The 19,841-nt window shown below is 42.4% G+C and overlaps 1 protein-coding gene across 2 annotated transcripts in view; it reads left to right on the top strand.

The window, feature by feature from the left end:
• lmbr1l (limb development membrane protein 1-like) overlaps positions 1-10,843 on the top strand; it is a 72,280-nt gene extending 61,437 nt beyond the window's left edge. For both annotated transcript variants that reach the window (XM_070869508.1, XM_070869509.1), the window contains exons 16-17: positions 5,242-5,403; positions 10,112-10,843. In XM_070869508.1, coding sequence (XP_070725609.1) covers positions 5,242-5,403; positions 10,112-10,194 — 245 coding nt within the window. In that variant the 3' untranslated portion in view covers positions 10,195-10,843. The remainder of the gene's footprint in view (positions 1-5,241; positions 5,404-10,111) is intronic.
• Positions 10,844-19,841: the final 8,998 nt, after the last annotated feature.

The raw sequence follows: 19,841 nt of genomic DNA on the forward strand, positions 1-19,841 counted from the left end.
TGCCCTGCGGCACTCCACAAGTCACTGCCTGTCATTCTGAAAAGGACCCGTTTATCCCGACTCTCTGCTTCTTGTCTGCCAACCAATTCTCTGTCTACATCAGTATATTATCCCCAATACTATGCGCTTTGATTTTGCACACCAATCTCTTGTGCGGGACCTTGTCAAAAGCCTTTTGAAAGTCCAAATACACCACATCCACTGGTTCTCCCTTGTCCACTCTGCTAGTTACATCCTCAAAAAATTCCAGAAGATTCGTCAAGCATGATTTCCCTTTCATAAATCCATGCTGACTTGGACCGATCCTGTCACTGCTTTCTAAATGCACTGCTATTTCATCCTTAATGATTGATTCCAACATTTTCCCCACTACTGATGTCAGGCTAACCGGTCTATAATTACCCGTTTTCTCTCTCTCTCCATTTTTAAAAGTGGTGTTACATTAGCTACCCTCCAGTCCATAGGAACTGATCCAGAGTCGATCGACTGTTGGAAAATGATCACCAATGCATCCACTATTTCTAGGGCCACTTCCTTAAGTACTCTGGGATGCAGACTATCAGGCCCTGGGGATTTATCGGCCTTCTTTCCCATCAATTTCCCGCTTTATAAGGATATCCTTCAGTTCCTCCTCCTCACTAGACCCACTGTCCCCTAGTACATTCGGAAGGTTATTTGTGTCTTCCTTTGTGAAGACAGAACCAAAGTATTTGTTCAATTGGTCTGCCATTTCCTTGTTCCCCATTATAAATTCACTTGAATCCGACTGCAAGGGACCTACGTTTGTCTTCACTAATCTTTTTCTCTTCACATATTTATAGAAGCTTTTGCAGTCAGTTTTTATGTTCCCCACAAGCTTTCTCTCGTACTCTATTTTCCCCCTCTTAATTAAACCCTTAGTCCTCCTCTGTTGAATTCTAAATTTCTCCCAGTCCTCAGGTTTGTTGCTTTTTCTAGCTAATTTATATGCCTCTTCCTTGGTTTTAACACCATCCTTAATTTCCCTTGTTAGCCACGGTTGAGCCACCTTCCCCATTTTACTTTTACTCCAGACAGGGATGTACAATTGCTGAAGTTCATCCATGTGATCTTTAAATGTTTGCCATTGCTTATCCACCGTCAACCCTTTGAGTATCCTTTGCCAGTCTATTCTAGCCAATTCACGCCTCATACCGTCGAAGTTACCTTTCCTTAAGTTCAGGACCCTAGTTTCCGAATTAATTATGTCATTCTCCATCTTAATAAAGAATTCTACCATATTATGGCCACTCTTCCCCAAGGGGCCTCGCACAACAAGATTGCTAATTAGTCCTCTCTCATTACACATCACCCAGTCTAGGATGGCCAGCTCTCTAGTTGGTTCCTCGACATATTGGTCTAGAAAACCATCCCTAATACACTCCAGGAAATCCTCCTCCACCGCATTGCTACCAGTTTGGTTAGCCCAATCAATATGTAGATTAAAGTCGCCCATGATAACTGCTGTACCTTTATTGCACACATCCCCTATTTCTTGTTTGATGCTGTCCCCAACCTCACTACTACTATTTGGTGGTCTGTACACAATTCCCATTAGCGTTTTCTGCCCTTTGGTATTCCGTAGCGCCACCCATACCGATTCCACATCATCCAGGCTAATGTCCCTCCTTACTATTGCATTAATTTCCTCTTTAACCAGCAACACCACCCTGCCTCCTTTTCCTCTCTGCCTATCCTTCCTAAATGTTGAATACCCCTGGATATTGAGTTCCCAGCCTTGGTCACCCTGGAGCCATGTCACCGTGATGCCAATTACATCGTATCCGTTAACTGCTATCTGCGCAGTTAATTCGTCCACCTTATTCCGAATACTCCTCGCATTGAGGCACAGAGCCTTCAGGCTTGTCTTTTTAACACACTTTGCCCCTTGAGAATTTTGCTGTAATGTGACCCTTTTTGTTTTTTGCCTTGGGTTTCTCTGCCCTCCACTTTTACTATTCTCATTTCTATCATTTGCTTCTGCCTCCATTTTATTTCCCTCTGTCCCCCTGCATAGCTTAATATTTCGTGCTTGGTCCTATTGCATCACCGTCAACACCAAAGCACAATTCATGGAGTGCAGCAGAGCTGGTCTCCTGTCATCTTGGGTAATCCTTGCCACTGGACCAAGCCCGTATGGTGGCTGGTTTGCAACGGCCACCCCACGTTTTTAAAAAATAAATCCACACAGGCATCTTCCACCCTTCAGGATGTAGTTCGGGATCTGGAATTTCAGGTCCTTCATTGAAACACCTGTGAACTCATCCCTTTTTGGCGTGGAAGCAAGTCATCCTCGATACGAGGGACTGCCTATGATGATGTTAGATGTGGCCCTTATGGCTAAAGGGATCAAGGGGTATGGAGAGAAAGCAGGAAAGGGGTACTGAGGGAATGATCAGCCATGATCATATTGAATGGTGGTGCAGGCTCGAAGAGCCGAATGGCCTGCTCCTGCACCTATTTTCTATGTTTCTATGATGATGATGATGATGAATTTGTGTGACTTCTCTGAATGTAACCAATAGTAACGAGTGAATCAGACCCCCAGTCATCGACCTGAAACGTTAACTCCATCTCTCTCTCTCCACCGATGCTGCCTGACCCGCTGCGATTTGTCGCATTTTCTGTTTTTATTTCAGATTCCAGCATCCGCAGTGTTTTGCTTCCCCATTAGCTCTGCTGTTTGAATGGCCTCTTCCCACAGCTTTTCATATTGTTTCCACAGAAAAACAGATTAAATTGTGGAATCTGATCTCCAAATTGCTAATTGAAGAGATCCCAGAAGCAAATGCAATAAAAACAAATTTGCTTTAATCAAGTCACCGCAAGCCTTTGGCCCTGATGCACTTTACCACCATTCCTGTCTGGAATGTGTGATACCCAAGACTGCCTGCAGGTGGCACCAAACTCCATCAAGCTCACTGGGACTTCAGAGCCCGATTTTCAGTTTTTAAAATTTACATCTATAACATTCAGTTGTTCCTACTTTGTATTATAAAGTAGAATGTTGGAAAATTTATAGAATCTGTTTTTATTTTTTTTGAATTAAAAAAATCTGCCCTCCTCCACTGGATTTGTTTGATCTGGGCCCATCACTAACAATACCATTATTTAATATTTTCATCTCTTTATTAGAAACATAGAAAATAGGTGCAGGAGTTGGCCATTCGGCCCTTCTAGCCTGCACCGCCATTCAATGAGTTCATGGCTGAACATGCAACTTCAGTACCCCATTCCTGCTTTCTCGCCATACCCCTTGATCCCCCTAGTAGTAAGGACTTCATCTAACTCTATTGCCTATTGCTATGGATATATAGAGAGAGGCCCTGTTGTAGCATTCTTTTATCATTCACTGAAATAAAAGCAAGGTTGGTCTGTGCTGCGCTGAGATGAGCTTAAGTGGAATTGTTTTTCAAAGGCTAAACTTAAAATGTAAACTTTCCTTCCCACACCTCTCTCGGGTGTAGTTACATGTGTTCCAGGCACCCTGTCCATCAAATATTTATGCATATGTGTTGACTGGCTATATGACCATGCATAGCTGAGCAGTGATCAGGAGCAGAAACCTTGGTCTTTTTCTTTTCTCCATCCCTAGCACAGGGACACACAGAAAGACTTGCATTTATATAGCGCCTTTTGCAACCACTGGACGTCCCAAAGTGCTTTACAGCCAATTAAGTACTTTTGAAGTGCAGTCGCTGTTGTAATGTAGGAAACGTGGCAACCAATTTGCGCACAGCAAGCTCCCACAAACAGCAATGTGATAATGACCAGATAATCTGTTTTAGTGATGTTGATTGAGGGATAAATATTGGCCAAGACACCGGAGTGAACTCCCCTGCTCTTCTTCGAAATAGTGCCACGGGATCTTTTACATCCACCTGAGAGCAGACAGGGCCTCTGTTTAATGTCTCATCTGAAAGACGGCACCTCCGACAGTGCGGCACTCCCTCAGCACTGCACTGGAGTGTCAGCCTAGATTTATGTGCTCAAGTCTCTGGAGTGGGACTTGAACCTGCAATCTTCAGACTGAGGCAAGGGTGCACTATTGCTGCAGTCATGGCTGAGATCAGGTAATTGAGCCCAGGCCAGGGATTGAACCAAGGACCTCCTTGGTCTGCATGGCTAAGGTGTAGCATTTATCCGTTGGCCATTGAGACAGCTCTTTTATTTAAAAAAAAATGGAAAGCTCATTTTAGATTTTTCTTATTTCCCCTTGCTATTTCTCTCCTTGCTCCAATCCTGGGCCCCATTATTCAATATACTGGTTAAATCAAGTATTGGGGCTGCTCACAGCTTTATCTCTAAATTATCTGCAAAGATTCTATATTGGGAAAGAAAATGCTGTTGATACACAGGAAGCTAAAGGCCGGTCAGTGCTTCCATTGTGACCCTTCCTCAACCCAGGCGGCACCAGAATTATTGACTACGTTTTTTTCTCTCCTTCAAATGGTGATTGATTTGATCTGTGTATTTCCAGAACTTTCTGGTTTATTTCAAATTTCCAGCATTGATTTTTTTTTTTAATCTGTCGTGCAAAATTGTTGGTGTCTCCAGCGCTCTCGCTCGCCCGTCGATCCCCAGAGAGTGGCTCAAGTGCCGAGACCTGAATACAAACCTGCCTCTTGCTGTGTGGTCATTGTACTGGCAAAACAGAACTGTGTAACCTTTTTCAAATCTGTTCCCCAAGGTAACGTCTCTTCTCTCCTCCCCCAAGATAGGTCAGTGAGTAAATGTATAATGTTGAGATTTACAGCCCAATCTGTGGATCAGTCATGACCCTTTGCTAGGTTAGCTTGGTGTTCATGTGTGTGTTCGTTCATGCTGCCTGTCATCAAATGTGATATCCCATGTCTCTGCTCACACATGGTGAATGGCCACACTGTTTATGGCACTGTACTTCAGCAAAAGTCAACACCCTGAGAGGAGAGAAGATTTTTTTTAACAGTAAAAATGTGTTCTGCTGGCTTTACAAACCACTACAGAAGCATTGTATTTATCTGTTGTTTCTTGCTTGTGTGCTCTCAGGAGGGTGCGTGTTTATTGAAGCTTTTAATGGAGCAGGGTCCATTTTAACAACTTTTCCTCCTGTGCTGCCTCTCGTTAAATGACCTGAGGAGAAAAGTCATGCGTGCAACATTTCAGAATTATCTTACGAGTGTTAAATCAAGTATTGGCATTACTTCACCTTTATTAAAAGAATTCTCTCTTCTTTTTCTCTAGGAATCACAAACTTTGACTTGTTGGGGAACTTTGGCAGGTTCAACTGGCTGGGAAATTTCTACATCATCTTTCTCTACAACATGCTTTTTGCTGGCCTGACTGCAATGTGCCTGGTCAAAAAATTCACCAGGGCGATACAAGCCGAGCTTCTCCATGCATTTGGTAAGTGCTAGCTGTACAAGTACAGTATAACGGCACACCAGTAAATCTTAGGCCTGAAAAGAAGGTAGTTATACTGACTGACCTTTTGTGATTAGTTATTGAACAGCAGACTGGGGATTAGATACTTGCAGTCATCCTATCTAGCAATTCTGATCAGGTACATCTTGATGAGACCAGGCTGCTTTCAATAATGGCTTGAAGACCTTTAGAACCAGAATCCTATTGGAAACGTGACCGGATTTGTCATGTTCCGCATTATTGTAGCTACTTCATGTTTTAAAAGGTGTGGATAACTTTTATAGTTTGAACTCCATTCAATAGGTGGGTACAGAATCCTAATTGAATGCTTACAGGCGTGTCATCTTTTCTCATTAAACCTGTGTTATCCTTGCATCAGATAGGCATGTGTGTGCCGGGTCAGAGATGCTAGACTTCGCCTGCGCATGCCAACTAATGTTCTATGGCTGCATCTGAAACCAATCTGGCGAAGCCCACCAAACCTCCCTTATTGCTGAGTAACTGTGTACCTTTTGTGAAATGAGGGTACAGTTCTCTGCCCAGTTTATATTGCAGAGTTGCATCAAGAAGTGGTTACCTCAGGGCCTTGTGCTGCTTGTGTTGCAGGGCAGATTGTACAGTTTCCAGGACATTAGATAACAACTAGTTGGTCAATTCTCCAAGCAGGTCAATCTGACGTGCTGCAACTGGCCAAAATCTAGTTCAAATAAAGAGGTGCAGGAAGGAAGAAACAACAGCACCTGTCTTAACACACACACACACACACACACACACACACACACACACACACACGTGGGTTTTGTTTATTCTCAAATTGCGCAAATTTGCTGTTTTTGGTACCACTTGGAGCCAAATTGAATGAATGCATGTCTTCGAAAAGTGAGTTTCCTTACCATTACAAACCGTGTATCGGGCGCTGTAGGGTCCCCTTTCCTCAAATATTTTGCCGTTGGTTTGACGGATCCAATTCCCAGTTGCTGATTCTGGAGGGATCTCCGCATTATTGCTCAAAATTGTCACTTGATGTGGCTATGCTTGTGCCTACTGCCAATGGGGGAGGGGCAGCTGAAGAGTTTGATTGCCGTATGTTTGTTCACAGAAGTATATGAAGCTCAATACTGTGGATAGAATCCTGCTCTTGGGGGTGAGGTACAAAATGTTAACCATGTTGCCATCATCTGGCACTCCTCACTTTGCCTAAATGGGTTTGCTTTCTTTATGTACACGGTCTCTGAAAGGGCTTTCATTTTTGTTTTAAGTAGTTTTCTCAAATACTCATGCAGTTACTGCAAAGGGGAACCCAAGATTGGAAGTGATCTTTACAATACATCTTTCTTCACTTTTTACTGTTTGCCTTGGAAAAAATGCCTCAAGAAGGGTTAAACTATGTTCTGGTCATGTTAGATCTGTGGTCAGTAACTGGTGACGTTTGTCCTGAAATACAATCCCAGGCCAGTTCCTCTGGGTAAATGTTGCTGTGAAAAGCTGTGTCTCCTGGGAGCCATTTCTAATCTCTCATTGTCAGCAAATTGAATACACTGGCTACCCAAGCACAAAGTCAGGGCCGCAACTCGTTCCGAAGGGTCAAGATAAGGAGGGGTGAAGGGGCCTCGCCCGCACCATGCGATTAGGACTTTGTACCCACCTATTGAAGGGAGTTGATATTGGCACGTTTGCAGTATTTTATAACTGCAATTTCTGGATTGTGTAAAGGGTTTTTATACTTCAAAAGCCAACGACAATGTATCTAATTGTGTGGTATTTATAAGTTTATCAAGATTTCTCGCAGTTTGTTGAAACTGTTCAGTTACCCGCCATTGTTTCAGGTATTCCTAAGTTTATGGACAGACTTTATTAAGGTGCCAAACGCCAATATTTTTTTGTTTCATTAAGTAAGGTGCTTTTGAAGCTGGATATGAAGTTATTGTGCATCCTTAATAAAACACCCTCGCTGTGACAAGCTGCTCCCTAGAATATGTGATGTTTATGGTTCCCTCATTAGTAGAAAATCCATACAAACTGCATCAATACACTTCCTTGGTATATTGAACTTTCCACATGGCTGTCACACTGGAGAGAGTCTGTCCCAGACAGCTCCATTATCACTGCGGTGCGAATTTCATCGAATGTTTGTTTTTTTTCCCCACAAAGTTTCGTAAAGCTCACCTAACTGTTCATTTCTGTGACCCCGGCCCCATCAAACTTTATAGAGCTTCAGGAATTTTACAAACAAAATGTACTCGGTGCAAAATATAGTCTTTGACGCAAGGACAATTGAAAAATCGCTTCTTTCACACTCATTGTTGGTGGGAGAATAGAAAAGCTTTGTGTGTACAGCTCAGTCTTTCCACTGGATTTTAAAAAGGATTGGCCTGGATTGCACTTGTCTAAAAGATTGGCAGTGGTCTTGTGCAGGGAGACCAATGTGAATTACTGGTGGCCTTGCAGGAAGAAAGTTGATCTTGTGAATACTTGGGGGAGATGCTTAATCTGGTCAGTTTGGGATTGATCAGTTTTCTAGGCTAATTTGTATATCAAATGATGTGAACACCTTGGATTGTAAGTGTGTGCACATGAAGTCGATACACTATTGCTACCAGGAGAAAAGAGGTGATGTGATGCAAACACAGAGAAAGTAGTTTCACTTTTATTGCAATGGGCTTTCTCATCCTTGAAAATGGTAATGGGGCAAATAACCAGAGATGGTGGAGGAAGACCCTAAAACCTTTGTTTTTAGATGTCTAATTGATGCTCCGAGGGCTGGGGAGGGATCGGAGCTTGCCATGAGGAGCTGCATTTCTGTTGTCTAGCATAATGTTTTCATCTGGATAAAGGCTGAGGCAATGGGCCCTAACCCAGTGGTTCATCTCATTGCTGTGTGTGCGATCTTGCTGTGTGCAAAGTGGCTGCCACATTTGCCGACAAAGCAGTCACGGCACTTTAAGAGTAATCTATTAGCTGTGAAGTGGTTTGGGACATTTTGAAAAGAAAAGAAAGACTTGCATTTATATTTCGCCTTTCACGGCCACCAAACGTCCCAAAGCGCTTTACAGCCAATGAAGTACTTTTGGAGTGTAGTCACTGTTGTAATGTGGGAAACACAGCAGCCAACTTGCGCACAGCAAGCTCCCACAAATAGCAATGTGATAATGACCAGATAATCTGTTTTTTGGCATGTTGATTAAGGGATGAATATTGGCCCCAGGACACCGGGGAGAACTCCCCTGCTCTTCTTCGAAATAGTGCCATGGGATCTTTTTCGTCCACCTGAGGGAGCAGACGGGGCCTCGGTTTAACGTCTCTTCCGAAAGACAGCACCTCTGACAGTGCGGTGCTCTCTCAGCACTGCACTGGGAGTGTCAGCCTGGATTTATGTGCTCCACTCCCTGAAGTGGGACTTGTACCCACAACCTTCTGACTCCGAGGAGAGAGTGCTGCCCACTGAGCCACAGCAACGCTGTACATGAACATGAACAGCACCATATAAATGAAAGTTCTTTCGTTGATTGGTTCAGTGTTTAGTTTCCCTTTCCTCCCCTTGCTGCTCTACACCCTGTTGCTCTGCTGCAGATGCTGTCTTTCTATTTTGTAGCAGTTCCCTGGTATTGTGTGACTTCCCAGAATCACCTGCCAAGTGGCAGATCTGAACAGCTGGATGTAGCTGCCTCTGAAGTGGAGAGTGAGACAAATGGGGAGTTGGAGGATTTTTCTCTCCCCACTCCACCCCCAACTCCTGAGTCTCTCATAACCTAATAAAATGAAAATGGTTATTCAGACCAAATATTTCAAAATGCTTTATCTGAAAGTATTTTTAAAATTTTGTTCAGTTGCTTTGCAGACACTTAGTCACCCAACTGACAAATGTGCCTTTGATTTTTTACTTTCACATTTTTTTTCTTTTTGAATAATTTATTTGACCAAGGGCAAACTTTCACAATAACTAAACTCTCTGACCAGCTGGAATAAATCCAAAATATGAAAAGAACTTGAGCATTATTGACTCAAATCCTGTGTTCTAAAATAATTAACTTCCATTTCTGGATGTAAAGATTACAAAAAAATTCAGCCAGGCCTGACGAGGCCTAAGCTCACAGTGGGGCCTCCTCCATCACAATGAAGTCTGACTGAAAAAAGTGCTAAGTTATTTATAATTAAATTTGATAAGATTACTTTAAAATAGACTGTAAACTCCTCGAACGCTGACTTATCTCCAAGCAAGGAGGTAGGTTATGTGAACTAATTTAGAATCAGATTTGATTTCCTGCTAGCTTATCTTGGATTGCAAATCTTGAGACTGACTAGTTAGATATCGGTGTTTTCTGTTTTTTGAACATAATTTTATCACCAGATTCTTTGAGGAAGTGTGCAATGGTGGTTACCGGACATTGAATGGCTTGGTATAAACAGTGTTCTAAATGTTTAATATTGTGCAGCACTTGCCTGTAGGCTGGGAGTCCATGGGTTGGCTCTGGATTTGCTTGTCCTACAGTGCACATGGATGATCAAACAACCCCGGGCACTTGCACAGAGGAGTGTGTGAAATTATTATTTTTTTATTCATTAGGTTCATTACGGAGCAAAATGGGCATTTGACTGTTTTTCATGAGGATTTTCACCCCCGGTGGAATTTTTGAAACAAATTGTTAGTGGATCTAACTTTTCTTTTTCCATTTTTTTTTTTTTCTTCCAGGTTTGGACAGATTACCTCTCCCAGTCACCAGATCCAGCAGCTCTGCCAAAATGGGTCCAGCTAACAACAAGAGACTCTTGTAGCAGAGTTGTGGCTGATGAAATATCAATGGACCAGCCACACAAGGGACTGAACTATGTTAAAATGATACTGTGAATGCTGCTATTGGTTGGTTTCGAAGCTCCAAGGCCCCTACCCCAGGTCCAGGGAACGTGAACTTTTAAACTCCGGATCAGGCAGTCCTTTTCAACAAATCTCGAGACTCTCTGGGATTGCCCAATCAAATCCCTCTTTCCCACCATGGGGAAACCAAATTTTGTTTACGTCAGTCGGAGCCGGAATTACCATTGCTATAGTGAGAGAGACCTCATTATGCAACTGTACAATATTATGGGATGGAATGAATCCAAAGAGGCAGATATTTCAAGCCGTTAAGTGTTTACACTACGTACTCTGTGCAATATGGGTGTTTTAATGTGGATTTAGCATGTTTTATTTAAATGTGTTTTCCCCCTTGGATGTTGCCAGTGTGTGTGTTTTTTAGTTTGCTGTTGACTGATGGGTGTTCCTTCCATTTTTGTTTTAAACTAAGTTTTTCAGTAGTACTGTCAAAATGAATAGACTCTGGAGGATTTCCTTGTATGCTGGTAGCAGAGTGGAAATGGAAGGGTGGGGGAAGTGCAGAACTTTTTGAACATGTTTTGAATAAAGCTTAGCGGCACAATTCCATAACTGAGTTTTAAGAGTTTTGAACATTTCAGTTATTACAAGATGCTATGTGGGGGGAAATCCTGTAGGATATTCCTCCAGACCATGCTCCTTCCAGAACCATTTAATGGAGGTTGACACAAAATCCCAGGCTGTTAACCGTGCAGAGAAAAATGGGCAGTTAAGTGAGATTTTCTCCTTGAGAGAGTTGGAAAACATTGGAAATCGTAAACATGAAGCTTTAAGTTGTTAAGATTCAGGTAGGAGCGATGAGATGGTTTCCGTTGTATAACCTGTTTCAATGTAAAATTACAGGAGTTCTAATCTGCAGTGGTTACTGGCAAATAATGTCTCTTTTCTGTGTCTCTGAACTGGTGCTTTTATAAATGGAGCGGGCAACGTTGGTGTTTAGGTTACTGATGAAGCAAGACCTCTTGTCCCACTGCTTGGTAATGGCCCTTAATATCCTTCTGCATTTTAGTTCTGTTACTGGGGTGACTGTCAGGAGTTCTAACTGAATCTCTGCGCACACATTCAAGCTGCTTCCCGCCCACCCCAAAGCTAAAACTTCATTTGATTGAAGGATTGAATTGAGTTACATTTAATTTCTACCGGATTAGAACAGCACTAAGTGAGTTATCTGCCAGCACTCGAGGGGATTGGAGACGTATCTGTACCACAAAGTATAGACTGTCTAAATAGATGAGCCATCAACAAAGCATTGCCTCTTCCAATGTGAAAAATATGATGATTAATGCTTTCTGGCCATTGATCTGTTTATGGGTTTATTATAAAATTGCTAGTGTCGTTTTGGACGACTGGATTGTTTTTCCACCTGCCTGTCCCTCCTATCGCTGATGAACCGCACCATGGTGGCATCAAAATTTGGAAATTGAAATCTCGTGTCCAATCATTCTCTGGAAAATACATCGATCCTCCAAGCCAACCTGACAATTAATTATACGCTTAATTTTGGATCACTGTGAAACATGCATTAATGGAGAAAAAAAAACTTTTTTTTAAATCCGAAAAGATTGGGACCTGTCACTACAAAACCGTTGACAAACGAACTCTCCGATTGCAACCCTGCATTCCTGCTCATTGGGCCTTTGTTCCCCCGAGGGTTGTAGATAAATCTGTTTTTCTGTTCCTTAAACTTCAGAAAACTATTTTAAATTTATTCTTTTAAGAGTGCTTTTATTAAATTAGTTTATGCAATTAAAATTTTAGCCCAGTTAGCAAAGGTGTCAAATAACTGAAGAACATCATTTGCTCTGGGATGCCATTTGAGGTTTTATTTTAATAATGTATAGGCATCCATTTTAAACTAGGTAAACCTGAAAGTGTTAGGAGCGGCAGCTTCTGCAGAGCAACAGGTATTGACTGTGCTGCGAAGGACTGGAAGCCAAGGGTATCAATGGATCTCGGAACGACTGGACAGAAACCTGTAGGAAGCTTTGCAGTAGCAACTTGGGCCGTATGGATGTGATTTGCTCAGCCTCCCAGCAGCACCAGAGTGAAGGAGGATTATTGAGAATTTAGGAGAGGAGGGGAAGCCTGACAGCTGTGTGTAGTTAAAGTTGATCTTGAGTCCAGTCCCATCTCTGTTCTGCTTGTTTAAAATGCCCTTGTAGTGGGTAGTGGAACTTGCAGTTAGGGGTGACCCATTGGTTAGCTTTATAGTTGCTTTGTCTAATTTCTCTGGAGCTCGTAACCATGCACATCTCCACCATGAGTTTGTGTAGAATATCATTCGGACCAACTATATGGACTTGTGTTGCTTGAATTAGATTCTGGTTGCTCAAATGCAACAAACCTTCTGCACAGTGTCTATAAACGCAATGATAGAAGTCCATCCTGATCAGCTTGATCCCAGCTGTTTGAAATAATAGAGGGCTATCCTTTTTATATAAACCTAAATGAGTTGCAAAAACTGAGTGGACCGTTTGCATTCCTACCTCTGCATTATGAATGGCAGGGTTGGAAGGTGAAGAGTTACAAGTCTGAGCTCCATTAAAGTACATGAGTGTCCCATGTGTCTCAAGTCTTCTATGATGATGCCTGTTTGGTAGAAGATGCAAGAACATGTACAAATGAAACTACTGTAGAATGCTTCTTGTTAAAATCTGGGATTTGCTCCAAGCTCACCACCTCATTTTGGTGGTAGAAAGACTGGTTAGGTTGTCCAACACCAGTAATTTAACAAAAGGCCATCCTTTTGGCAAAGTCCCTATCATAGTAAATCCTGAATATTCATCTCGGCTTCTCTTTTTTCCATTGGAGTGGTAAAAATGTTTTTTTTCTAATTGAATTTTATTGGCTTCCTAAGAGTCCTGACTGAAGAGAGTTTTGGCATCACGATGGCTCTTGGTTGAAATTCATTTTAAAGCTGAAGCTTGCCTTACCGTGTCTGAATCAAGGAATCAATTCAGTCAGATTTTTATGTTCGAACTCTGCACTCTTTTACTAATGAGGCTTGTGTGTAATAAGGTAATTATCCCTCAAAGCCAAGAATGGTTTTATTTAGCAGTCATGGGACCCGGAGCAGATTGTTTCAGACCTGGTGTATGATGTCCTGTGATCTGCCCAAGGTCCTGAACTGCCACAACAAGGCAGCAGAGTTTGAAGAAGCCATCCTGATACTATTTTCGATGGCTTTGTTCTTGTTTTAAACCTGCTGTTTATAATGGCTCTTAAATTGAATTGCAGCAGTTGGATTTTTTTGTAACAAATTGGCCTCATAGGGATTGTGTCTACTGATTTTTTTTTTTAATTAATTAAGAGTGTGCAAAAGAGAAACAATGCCAAGGCAAGAAATTCATTTCCTCCTCCTCCTCCTCCTGTATTGCTGTAGTTTTTCATCAGACGGTGTTCATTTACAGGGCAGGTGAGATGTTTTTTCATTAGTAAATCCTGATAAATACTTTGTTGCCAGTCACACTATCCTCCTTTAGGGCACATATCTGCTATGTTTGCAGTGTTGTCATAGAGACCAGTTCCTGCAGATGTAGTTAACCTTTTAAGCTACTATAAACCGTAATGGCAACTTTGATTATTTATTAAAAATTTTAAAGCGTTCAGTGTTGCCATTTTAAACTGCATGCTCATTTTAGCAGAAAAAATTTAGCTATAAAAAAAATATTGGCAGAAGCTGGATGTTTTTGAGAGTAGTTATAGTGGAGTTAACCTCTGGTTGTAATGTGTGTGTGCAGTGTCTGTCACCTTTGCTACTCTCTCTGCACATTAAATGGTTCTCGATGGTTTTGAACATTGGTCAAATTTTGGTGCGATGGATGGGAATACAATTTGGGGAGCATGGTTAATCTTTTTCAGACTAGTCTCTAAACTGAATATTGTTGAGCGTCTTATTCCGATGTAGTTGTCTCTTAGTTCATCACTCCATTTCGTATTTAGTGTAAATGTCGTTCCCTTCACTCCCCAGATAGCCTTGTGGGTAAAAGGGGCACCTTGTGTAGTAGTAAGCCATATGGATCAGTTGGTCTTGCTGCCCTTAACAGTCCAAAAGCTTGCTCGCACTTGCTGCCTCGGCCTGCACCTGAAGGAGGGCTGCTTGGCTGAGGTACAGAGGATGGCTGGTGTCTATTGAACTGTACCCCAGTGTGAGTCAGCGTTCAGGAGAGGAAGGGAGAATTTGGGGGTGTAGGGAGGAATTTACTTCACTGAGCATCAATTTTTGCTCCTCTGTCAAAATATCTGCCCCTCTCTTCAATGATTGGCATTCCAAATGTAGGGTTCCGATTTTCTTTTAATGACTTTTGGGCTGCACGATGGAAATTTCCAGTCATGCTTTTTTAGCTAAGGATTCTAAAATACATGGGAGGCCTGGCATTCCAGTGTCCCATCAGCCTGGTCTCAAAGTTGTTCGATATTGGAGTGAAATGGCTCTGATATACAATCATCACTCCTGGGGAAAAGAATATCCTATTTTTTTTAAGCCCATTGTTTGGTAAATAAGTGTTATGTGATTTGAAATTGTAATGCAAACCCATGTTTGCATCTTTGTACAATCTGTTCAATACAATACAAATAAAATGCAATTTTTTAAATATTGGTTTTGTGTTTTCACTTGTCCTGCCTAACATTACTGAGCATCAAATTTTGTAAGACACCCCGCCCCTTTCTGTTTCAGTTTTAACTGCCAAACAATTATTTTTCATCGTGATTGTAGCAGTACACAGTTTTAGATGTTTTTCTTTTTCTCTTTCCACCTGTCCCCCCCCCTGCCAACCTTGAAAAAGATAGGCTGATAAATATCTTTAAAAAATGATTTGTGGCCAAGCAAATTTAAATAACTGTTCAATTTTAAAAATACTGCCAATCAAATATCCATTTGAACAAATCAGAAAGGATGCATGGGCTCGACGGGCTGAATGGCCTCCTTCTGTGCTGTAACCATTCTATGATTCTAATTAAGTGGCTTGTCCCTTCTAACATCTACTTCAAACAAACTAATTGCTGCAACAATCATATAAATGTATGCTGGATTTGATATTTTGGCAGAATGAAAGAATCCGATACCAGGGCAAGTCTTAGAGGGGGAAAAAATGCCTTCCCCCCCCCCCCCTTTTTTTTTTCTTACCTGCCCCCAATTCAATATTCACAAGGTATCACTGAAACAGTACCATTGAGCACCAAAACCTGATGTGTCGACATTCCTGTTTTTGGAACCACAACAATGTCGGATGATGCTCTATCTTTGCAAAGCCATGTTCTACTGCACGAGATGCACATTTTTGTCAACTCTAATCCTGCTACAGGATTTTGGTCAGAATATGGAGTAAATGTAGCCCTTGTATGACTGGTTGCAACTTCTGCAGTGCCCAGGTGATGCTTGAATGTTCAACTGCTGAATAAACTATTTCCTATGTCTGTAGTCTGCTCCTTCCCAGTGTTCCTCCCCAAGGTGATTTACGTAGCTCGGCTGAGCTCCGCTCCAATGAGTCAAGTGTGGAGCATGAAAGCTTGAGCATAATTTGGACCAGCTAATACAGGTTGCACACACAGCATGTTTAATCCTCAAAGCATTTTCCGCATTAATGAACCAGGTAACTTGGTTGGGATTCCACTTCCGTGTCAAATAAGCCTGTGGTAATAGCCAGCCAACCTGAGAAATGACCACATCTACCTTTGGGTCATGGGGTGGGCCCACTGTATCATGGTGATTTTTGGCTTTTATTAGTCAACCATGCTTTGCTCAATTTGGTTAATATGTCGGTGACATGGGTGAGTTATTCGTTCACGTCTGACTGGAAATTGTGCGGTCATCGATGTTCGCCAGGGTAAAATCCCTGGCCCGTATCGGAACTAGAATGGAGAAGTTTGCAGGGCTGTGGGGAAAGAGCAGGGGAATGGGAATTGAATAGCTTTCTCTCTCTCTTTCTTTCTCAATCCAATCTTTTTCTGTACCATCATCATCATAAGCATAAGCAGTCCCTCAAAACGAGGATGACTTGCTTCCACGCTGAAAAGAGGTGAGTTCACAGGTGTTCCAATGATATTTCCGATCCCAAACTACATGTTGAAGGGTGAAAGATGGACTTTTTAAAAAACGTGTGGTGGCTGTTGCACTCCAGCCACTACATGAGCTTGACAGAGCTAGGTCTTGGTCCACTGGCAAGGATTAACCAAGACGAATGGAGACCTGCTCTGCTGCATGGACCTAGTGCGCACACATATCGCAGTGTGGGCTGGGCCCTCGCCTCTTCTGGGCCCCGATCACATCCCTCTACGAACTCTTGCCGCTCCTTCGCCCCGACCTTGCAGCTCCGCTGTACCTGCCTGCACTGCAGTCAGCCGTTGCCCTCCGTATCGACAAGTTATTGCTTTTTTTTTCCCCCCAGTCTGGTACAGAAAATGGTACATTCAGTCACTGGTAGCTGCTGTGGGCACAGTGATCTGCTGGTTCACATAACTGACTCGGGATCTTGCATTAATTCCTACTTTCAGGATGGCAGGGTTTTTATAAAGTTGGGGGGGGGGGGGGGAAGGTGAGGGGAGTCTCTCAATTTTACAGGAGTAGCAAAGCCTCTTTAAATCTGAAATTGGAAGAAAGTTCTGGACCTTAACAGTGGGGGCTATGCACTGTTATAATGTGTATGGGCTGAGGCCTTTATAAAGTTTGTGCCGACATGTGTCATTATCTTTTATTTTAGATGTTAATGCTGTTCTTTCTACCAGACTACAACAACCACTAATTTTTTTTGTGTTCATTGTAAGACGGGGGTGGAATTGCATTGTCGAAAGTCGTTTTGAAACTGATAAAATAATCGTCCCACAATGAGCGTGCAAAGCAACAAATTAACTTCATATCGTTGGATATCTTTGATTTTCAGTTGCTAGCGGGATCTATAAAGCCTTTTCTTTCTTTCAGTTCCTGAACGGCTGTCATCAAGTGCCACTTTACACTGGAAGGCTTGTAGGAAGAAAGCCTTCCGATTTTATTTTGCCATTCTATTAAGTACAATTGTGTTTGTTACGACAGCGATTTCTATTTTTTTTTTAAAAAAGGAAATTTAATTTCAAATGTTGCCTCTGCTGCGTTTTGCAGATAATGACACCACTCAGTGTTTGGATTTTGAAATTTATTTTTCTTTTTAATGACTCCGTGCTTCCTGGCCGCTGATTGCTCCGGCTCTTTCACGGGAGGTCCTCGCTGAGGAGAGATGTACTAAAAGCGCACAGTACATAACCATTTTGGTTTCCTGAAGTTCCTTAATAATCTTCACTCCCACACCAATGAAAAGGAATTGGATTTTTTATGGCAAATTATAATGTACAGTAAACACATAATCTGGAGCAGGAGTGAAGCACCATGCCCAAGGTGGCCACAACAGACCCAAATAAGTGGAAGTGTCTGTCCTTCAGAAGCTGTGGTAACTTGCACAGATCTCTGAATGTTTAGATTTGTTCTGTGTCCATTTTTGTAATTCCCCCCCCCTTATCAAAGCGAGGGATATCTCCGTGCTGGGAACAGGACACTTTCCATTTTGCCTAGTGTTGGCATTAAGCACTCTAAGGTCGGGTACACCAGGGCTAGCTGCAGAATAAAGCTCCCTCTACTCTGCCCCAACAATGAGCCTTTGTTTCAACCTCAAAAGAGCGCCCCCCCCCCTTCCCCCACCATTCCGCCAGCATGTCAATCCCACTTCCCACACCATCATCTTGTGAGACTGCCTGTTTTGTGTTGAGTGCCCACACCCACTAACAACTGGGCTAAGGCTGCCCAAACTCATTTCAAGTAGGGCCCTCACAGCCGCTAGAGGTAGGTGACATCCATTCCGTCTGTCTGCACTGAACTTGAACCCAAGCCCCAAAACTGAGAGGCCCATGGCAACACGAAGCCCCTTTTGTTATTTGGCTATTGCAGGTAACCGTGTACAGTACTGAATGTTGTAAAATGGCCAGAAGTTCGCTTGAATCTTCTGGACCCTCTGTGGATTCTGAATTTACTCCAATTATAAATGCAATCACGGCACTGGTGGGGAACAAAAGGACTGGCTGAATATTCTGTTTGTAAAAAGAAATACTTTCCTTATGTGTGGAAGAAATTGCGTTTCTTGCTGTTTGATTTTGAACAATGTTCATAAAACAGAACAATGTGTTCTTTTTGGCCCATCATCCCTTTTGTCTCTTAAATCTCTCCTGCCTTCCACCCAATCACAGACCTTCCCTTTTTGTTCTGTCCTCCCCTCCCCCTTTCACTGCCCCTGCACTTCCTTAGGAATCTGTTACACCTCGAACTTTTCCAGTTCTGACAAAGGGTCACAGACCCGAAACATTAACTCTGTCTCTCTCCACAGATGCTGCCTGACCCGCTGAGTATTTTCCAGCATTTTCTTTTTTTTATTTCAGATTCCAGCATCTGCTGCAAAAGTATTTTGCTTTTGTATTAGTTGTTCTTAAATTGCTCAGGCCCAGTCAGAAGGCAGCAGGCACTGGCAGAACTGTACCTACCAGGAGCCAGCACTCTGAGAAGAGAGGAGACAATTGTAGGTCAAAAAATGATTTATGTTGGCATACAGATTTTGATGCATATATTTTCCATTACTTGCACACATTCAGGTCTAGGAAATAAATATATCTAATTTCACATGTTCTTTCATCTTCACTCCCTTTTTGCCCAGGTTAGCCATTTAGGACTGAGATGAGGAGAAATTTCTTCACTGAGGGTGGTGAATCTTTGGAATTCCATAGCCCAGAGGGTTATAAATGCTCAGTCGTTGAGTGAATTCAAGACAGAAATTGATAGATTCTTGGGCACTAAGGGAATCAAGGGATCTGAGGATAGTGCAGCAAGGTGGAGTAGAAGTAGAAGATCAACCATGATCGTATTGAATAGCAGAGCATGCTTGAGGGGCCGAATGGCCTACACCTGCCTCCTATTACTCCTGTTCTGTCTATTCCACCTCGTTTCATTTTCAAAATGTTCCTCTTTTCTCCATTGCAGGAGGAGAATGCATCAAATAAAGAAAATGGCCCAAAGGATCCCCCCAAGAAGTCCATGTGTAGCAGTAGTATGTGACTGGAGCAGTTCTGTAGAAATCGCCTCCTGTATTTTAAGGTGCGTATACATCTCTGCACTATACTTAGAAGTACCTGTAAAATATATATACATACGCATACACTAGGCACCAGAATAACAAACAAAAGAAAGGGCTCAGTAGGTACATGCACTGCCATGCCAACCATCTCGACCATTGGTCTGTATATCATTCGCTGATCTCAGTTGGGGTAGTGATAAAGAAAGTCTTGCATTTCTATAGCGCCTTTCATGACCTTTGGACGTCCCAAAGCGCTTTTTGAAGTGTAATCACTGTTTTAATGTAGGAAATGCGGCAGCCAATTTATGCACAGCAAGCTCCCACAAACAGCCATGTGATGATGACCAGATAATCTGGTTTCTAACAAAAAAAAATGTTTAGTGCTGTTGGTTAAGGAATAAATATTGGCCCAGGACACTGGGGAGAACTGTATTTGTTCACCATGTATCTGGGTATGATGG

Source organism: Pristiophorus japonicus, chromosome X (genome assembly GCF_044704955.1).
Source record: "Pristiophorus japonicus isolate sPriJap1 chromosome X, sPriJap1.hap1, whole genome shotgun sequence".
Classification (NCBI taxonomy): Eukaryota; Metazoa; Chordata; class Chondrichthyes; family Pristiophoridae; genus Pristiophorus; species Pristiophorus japonicus.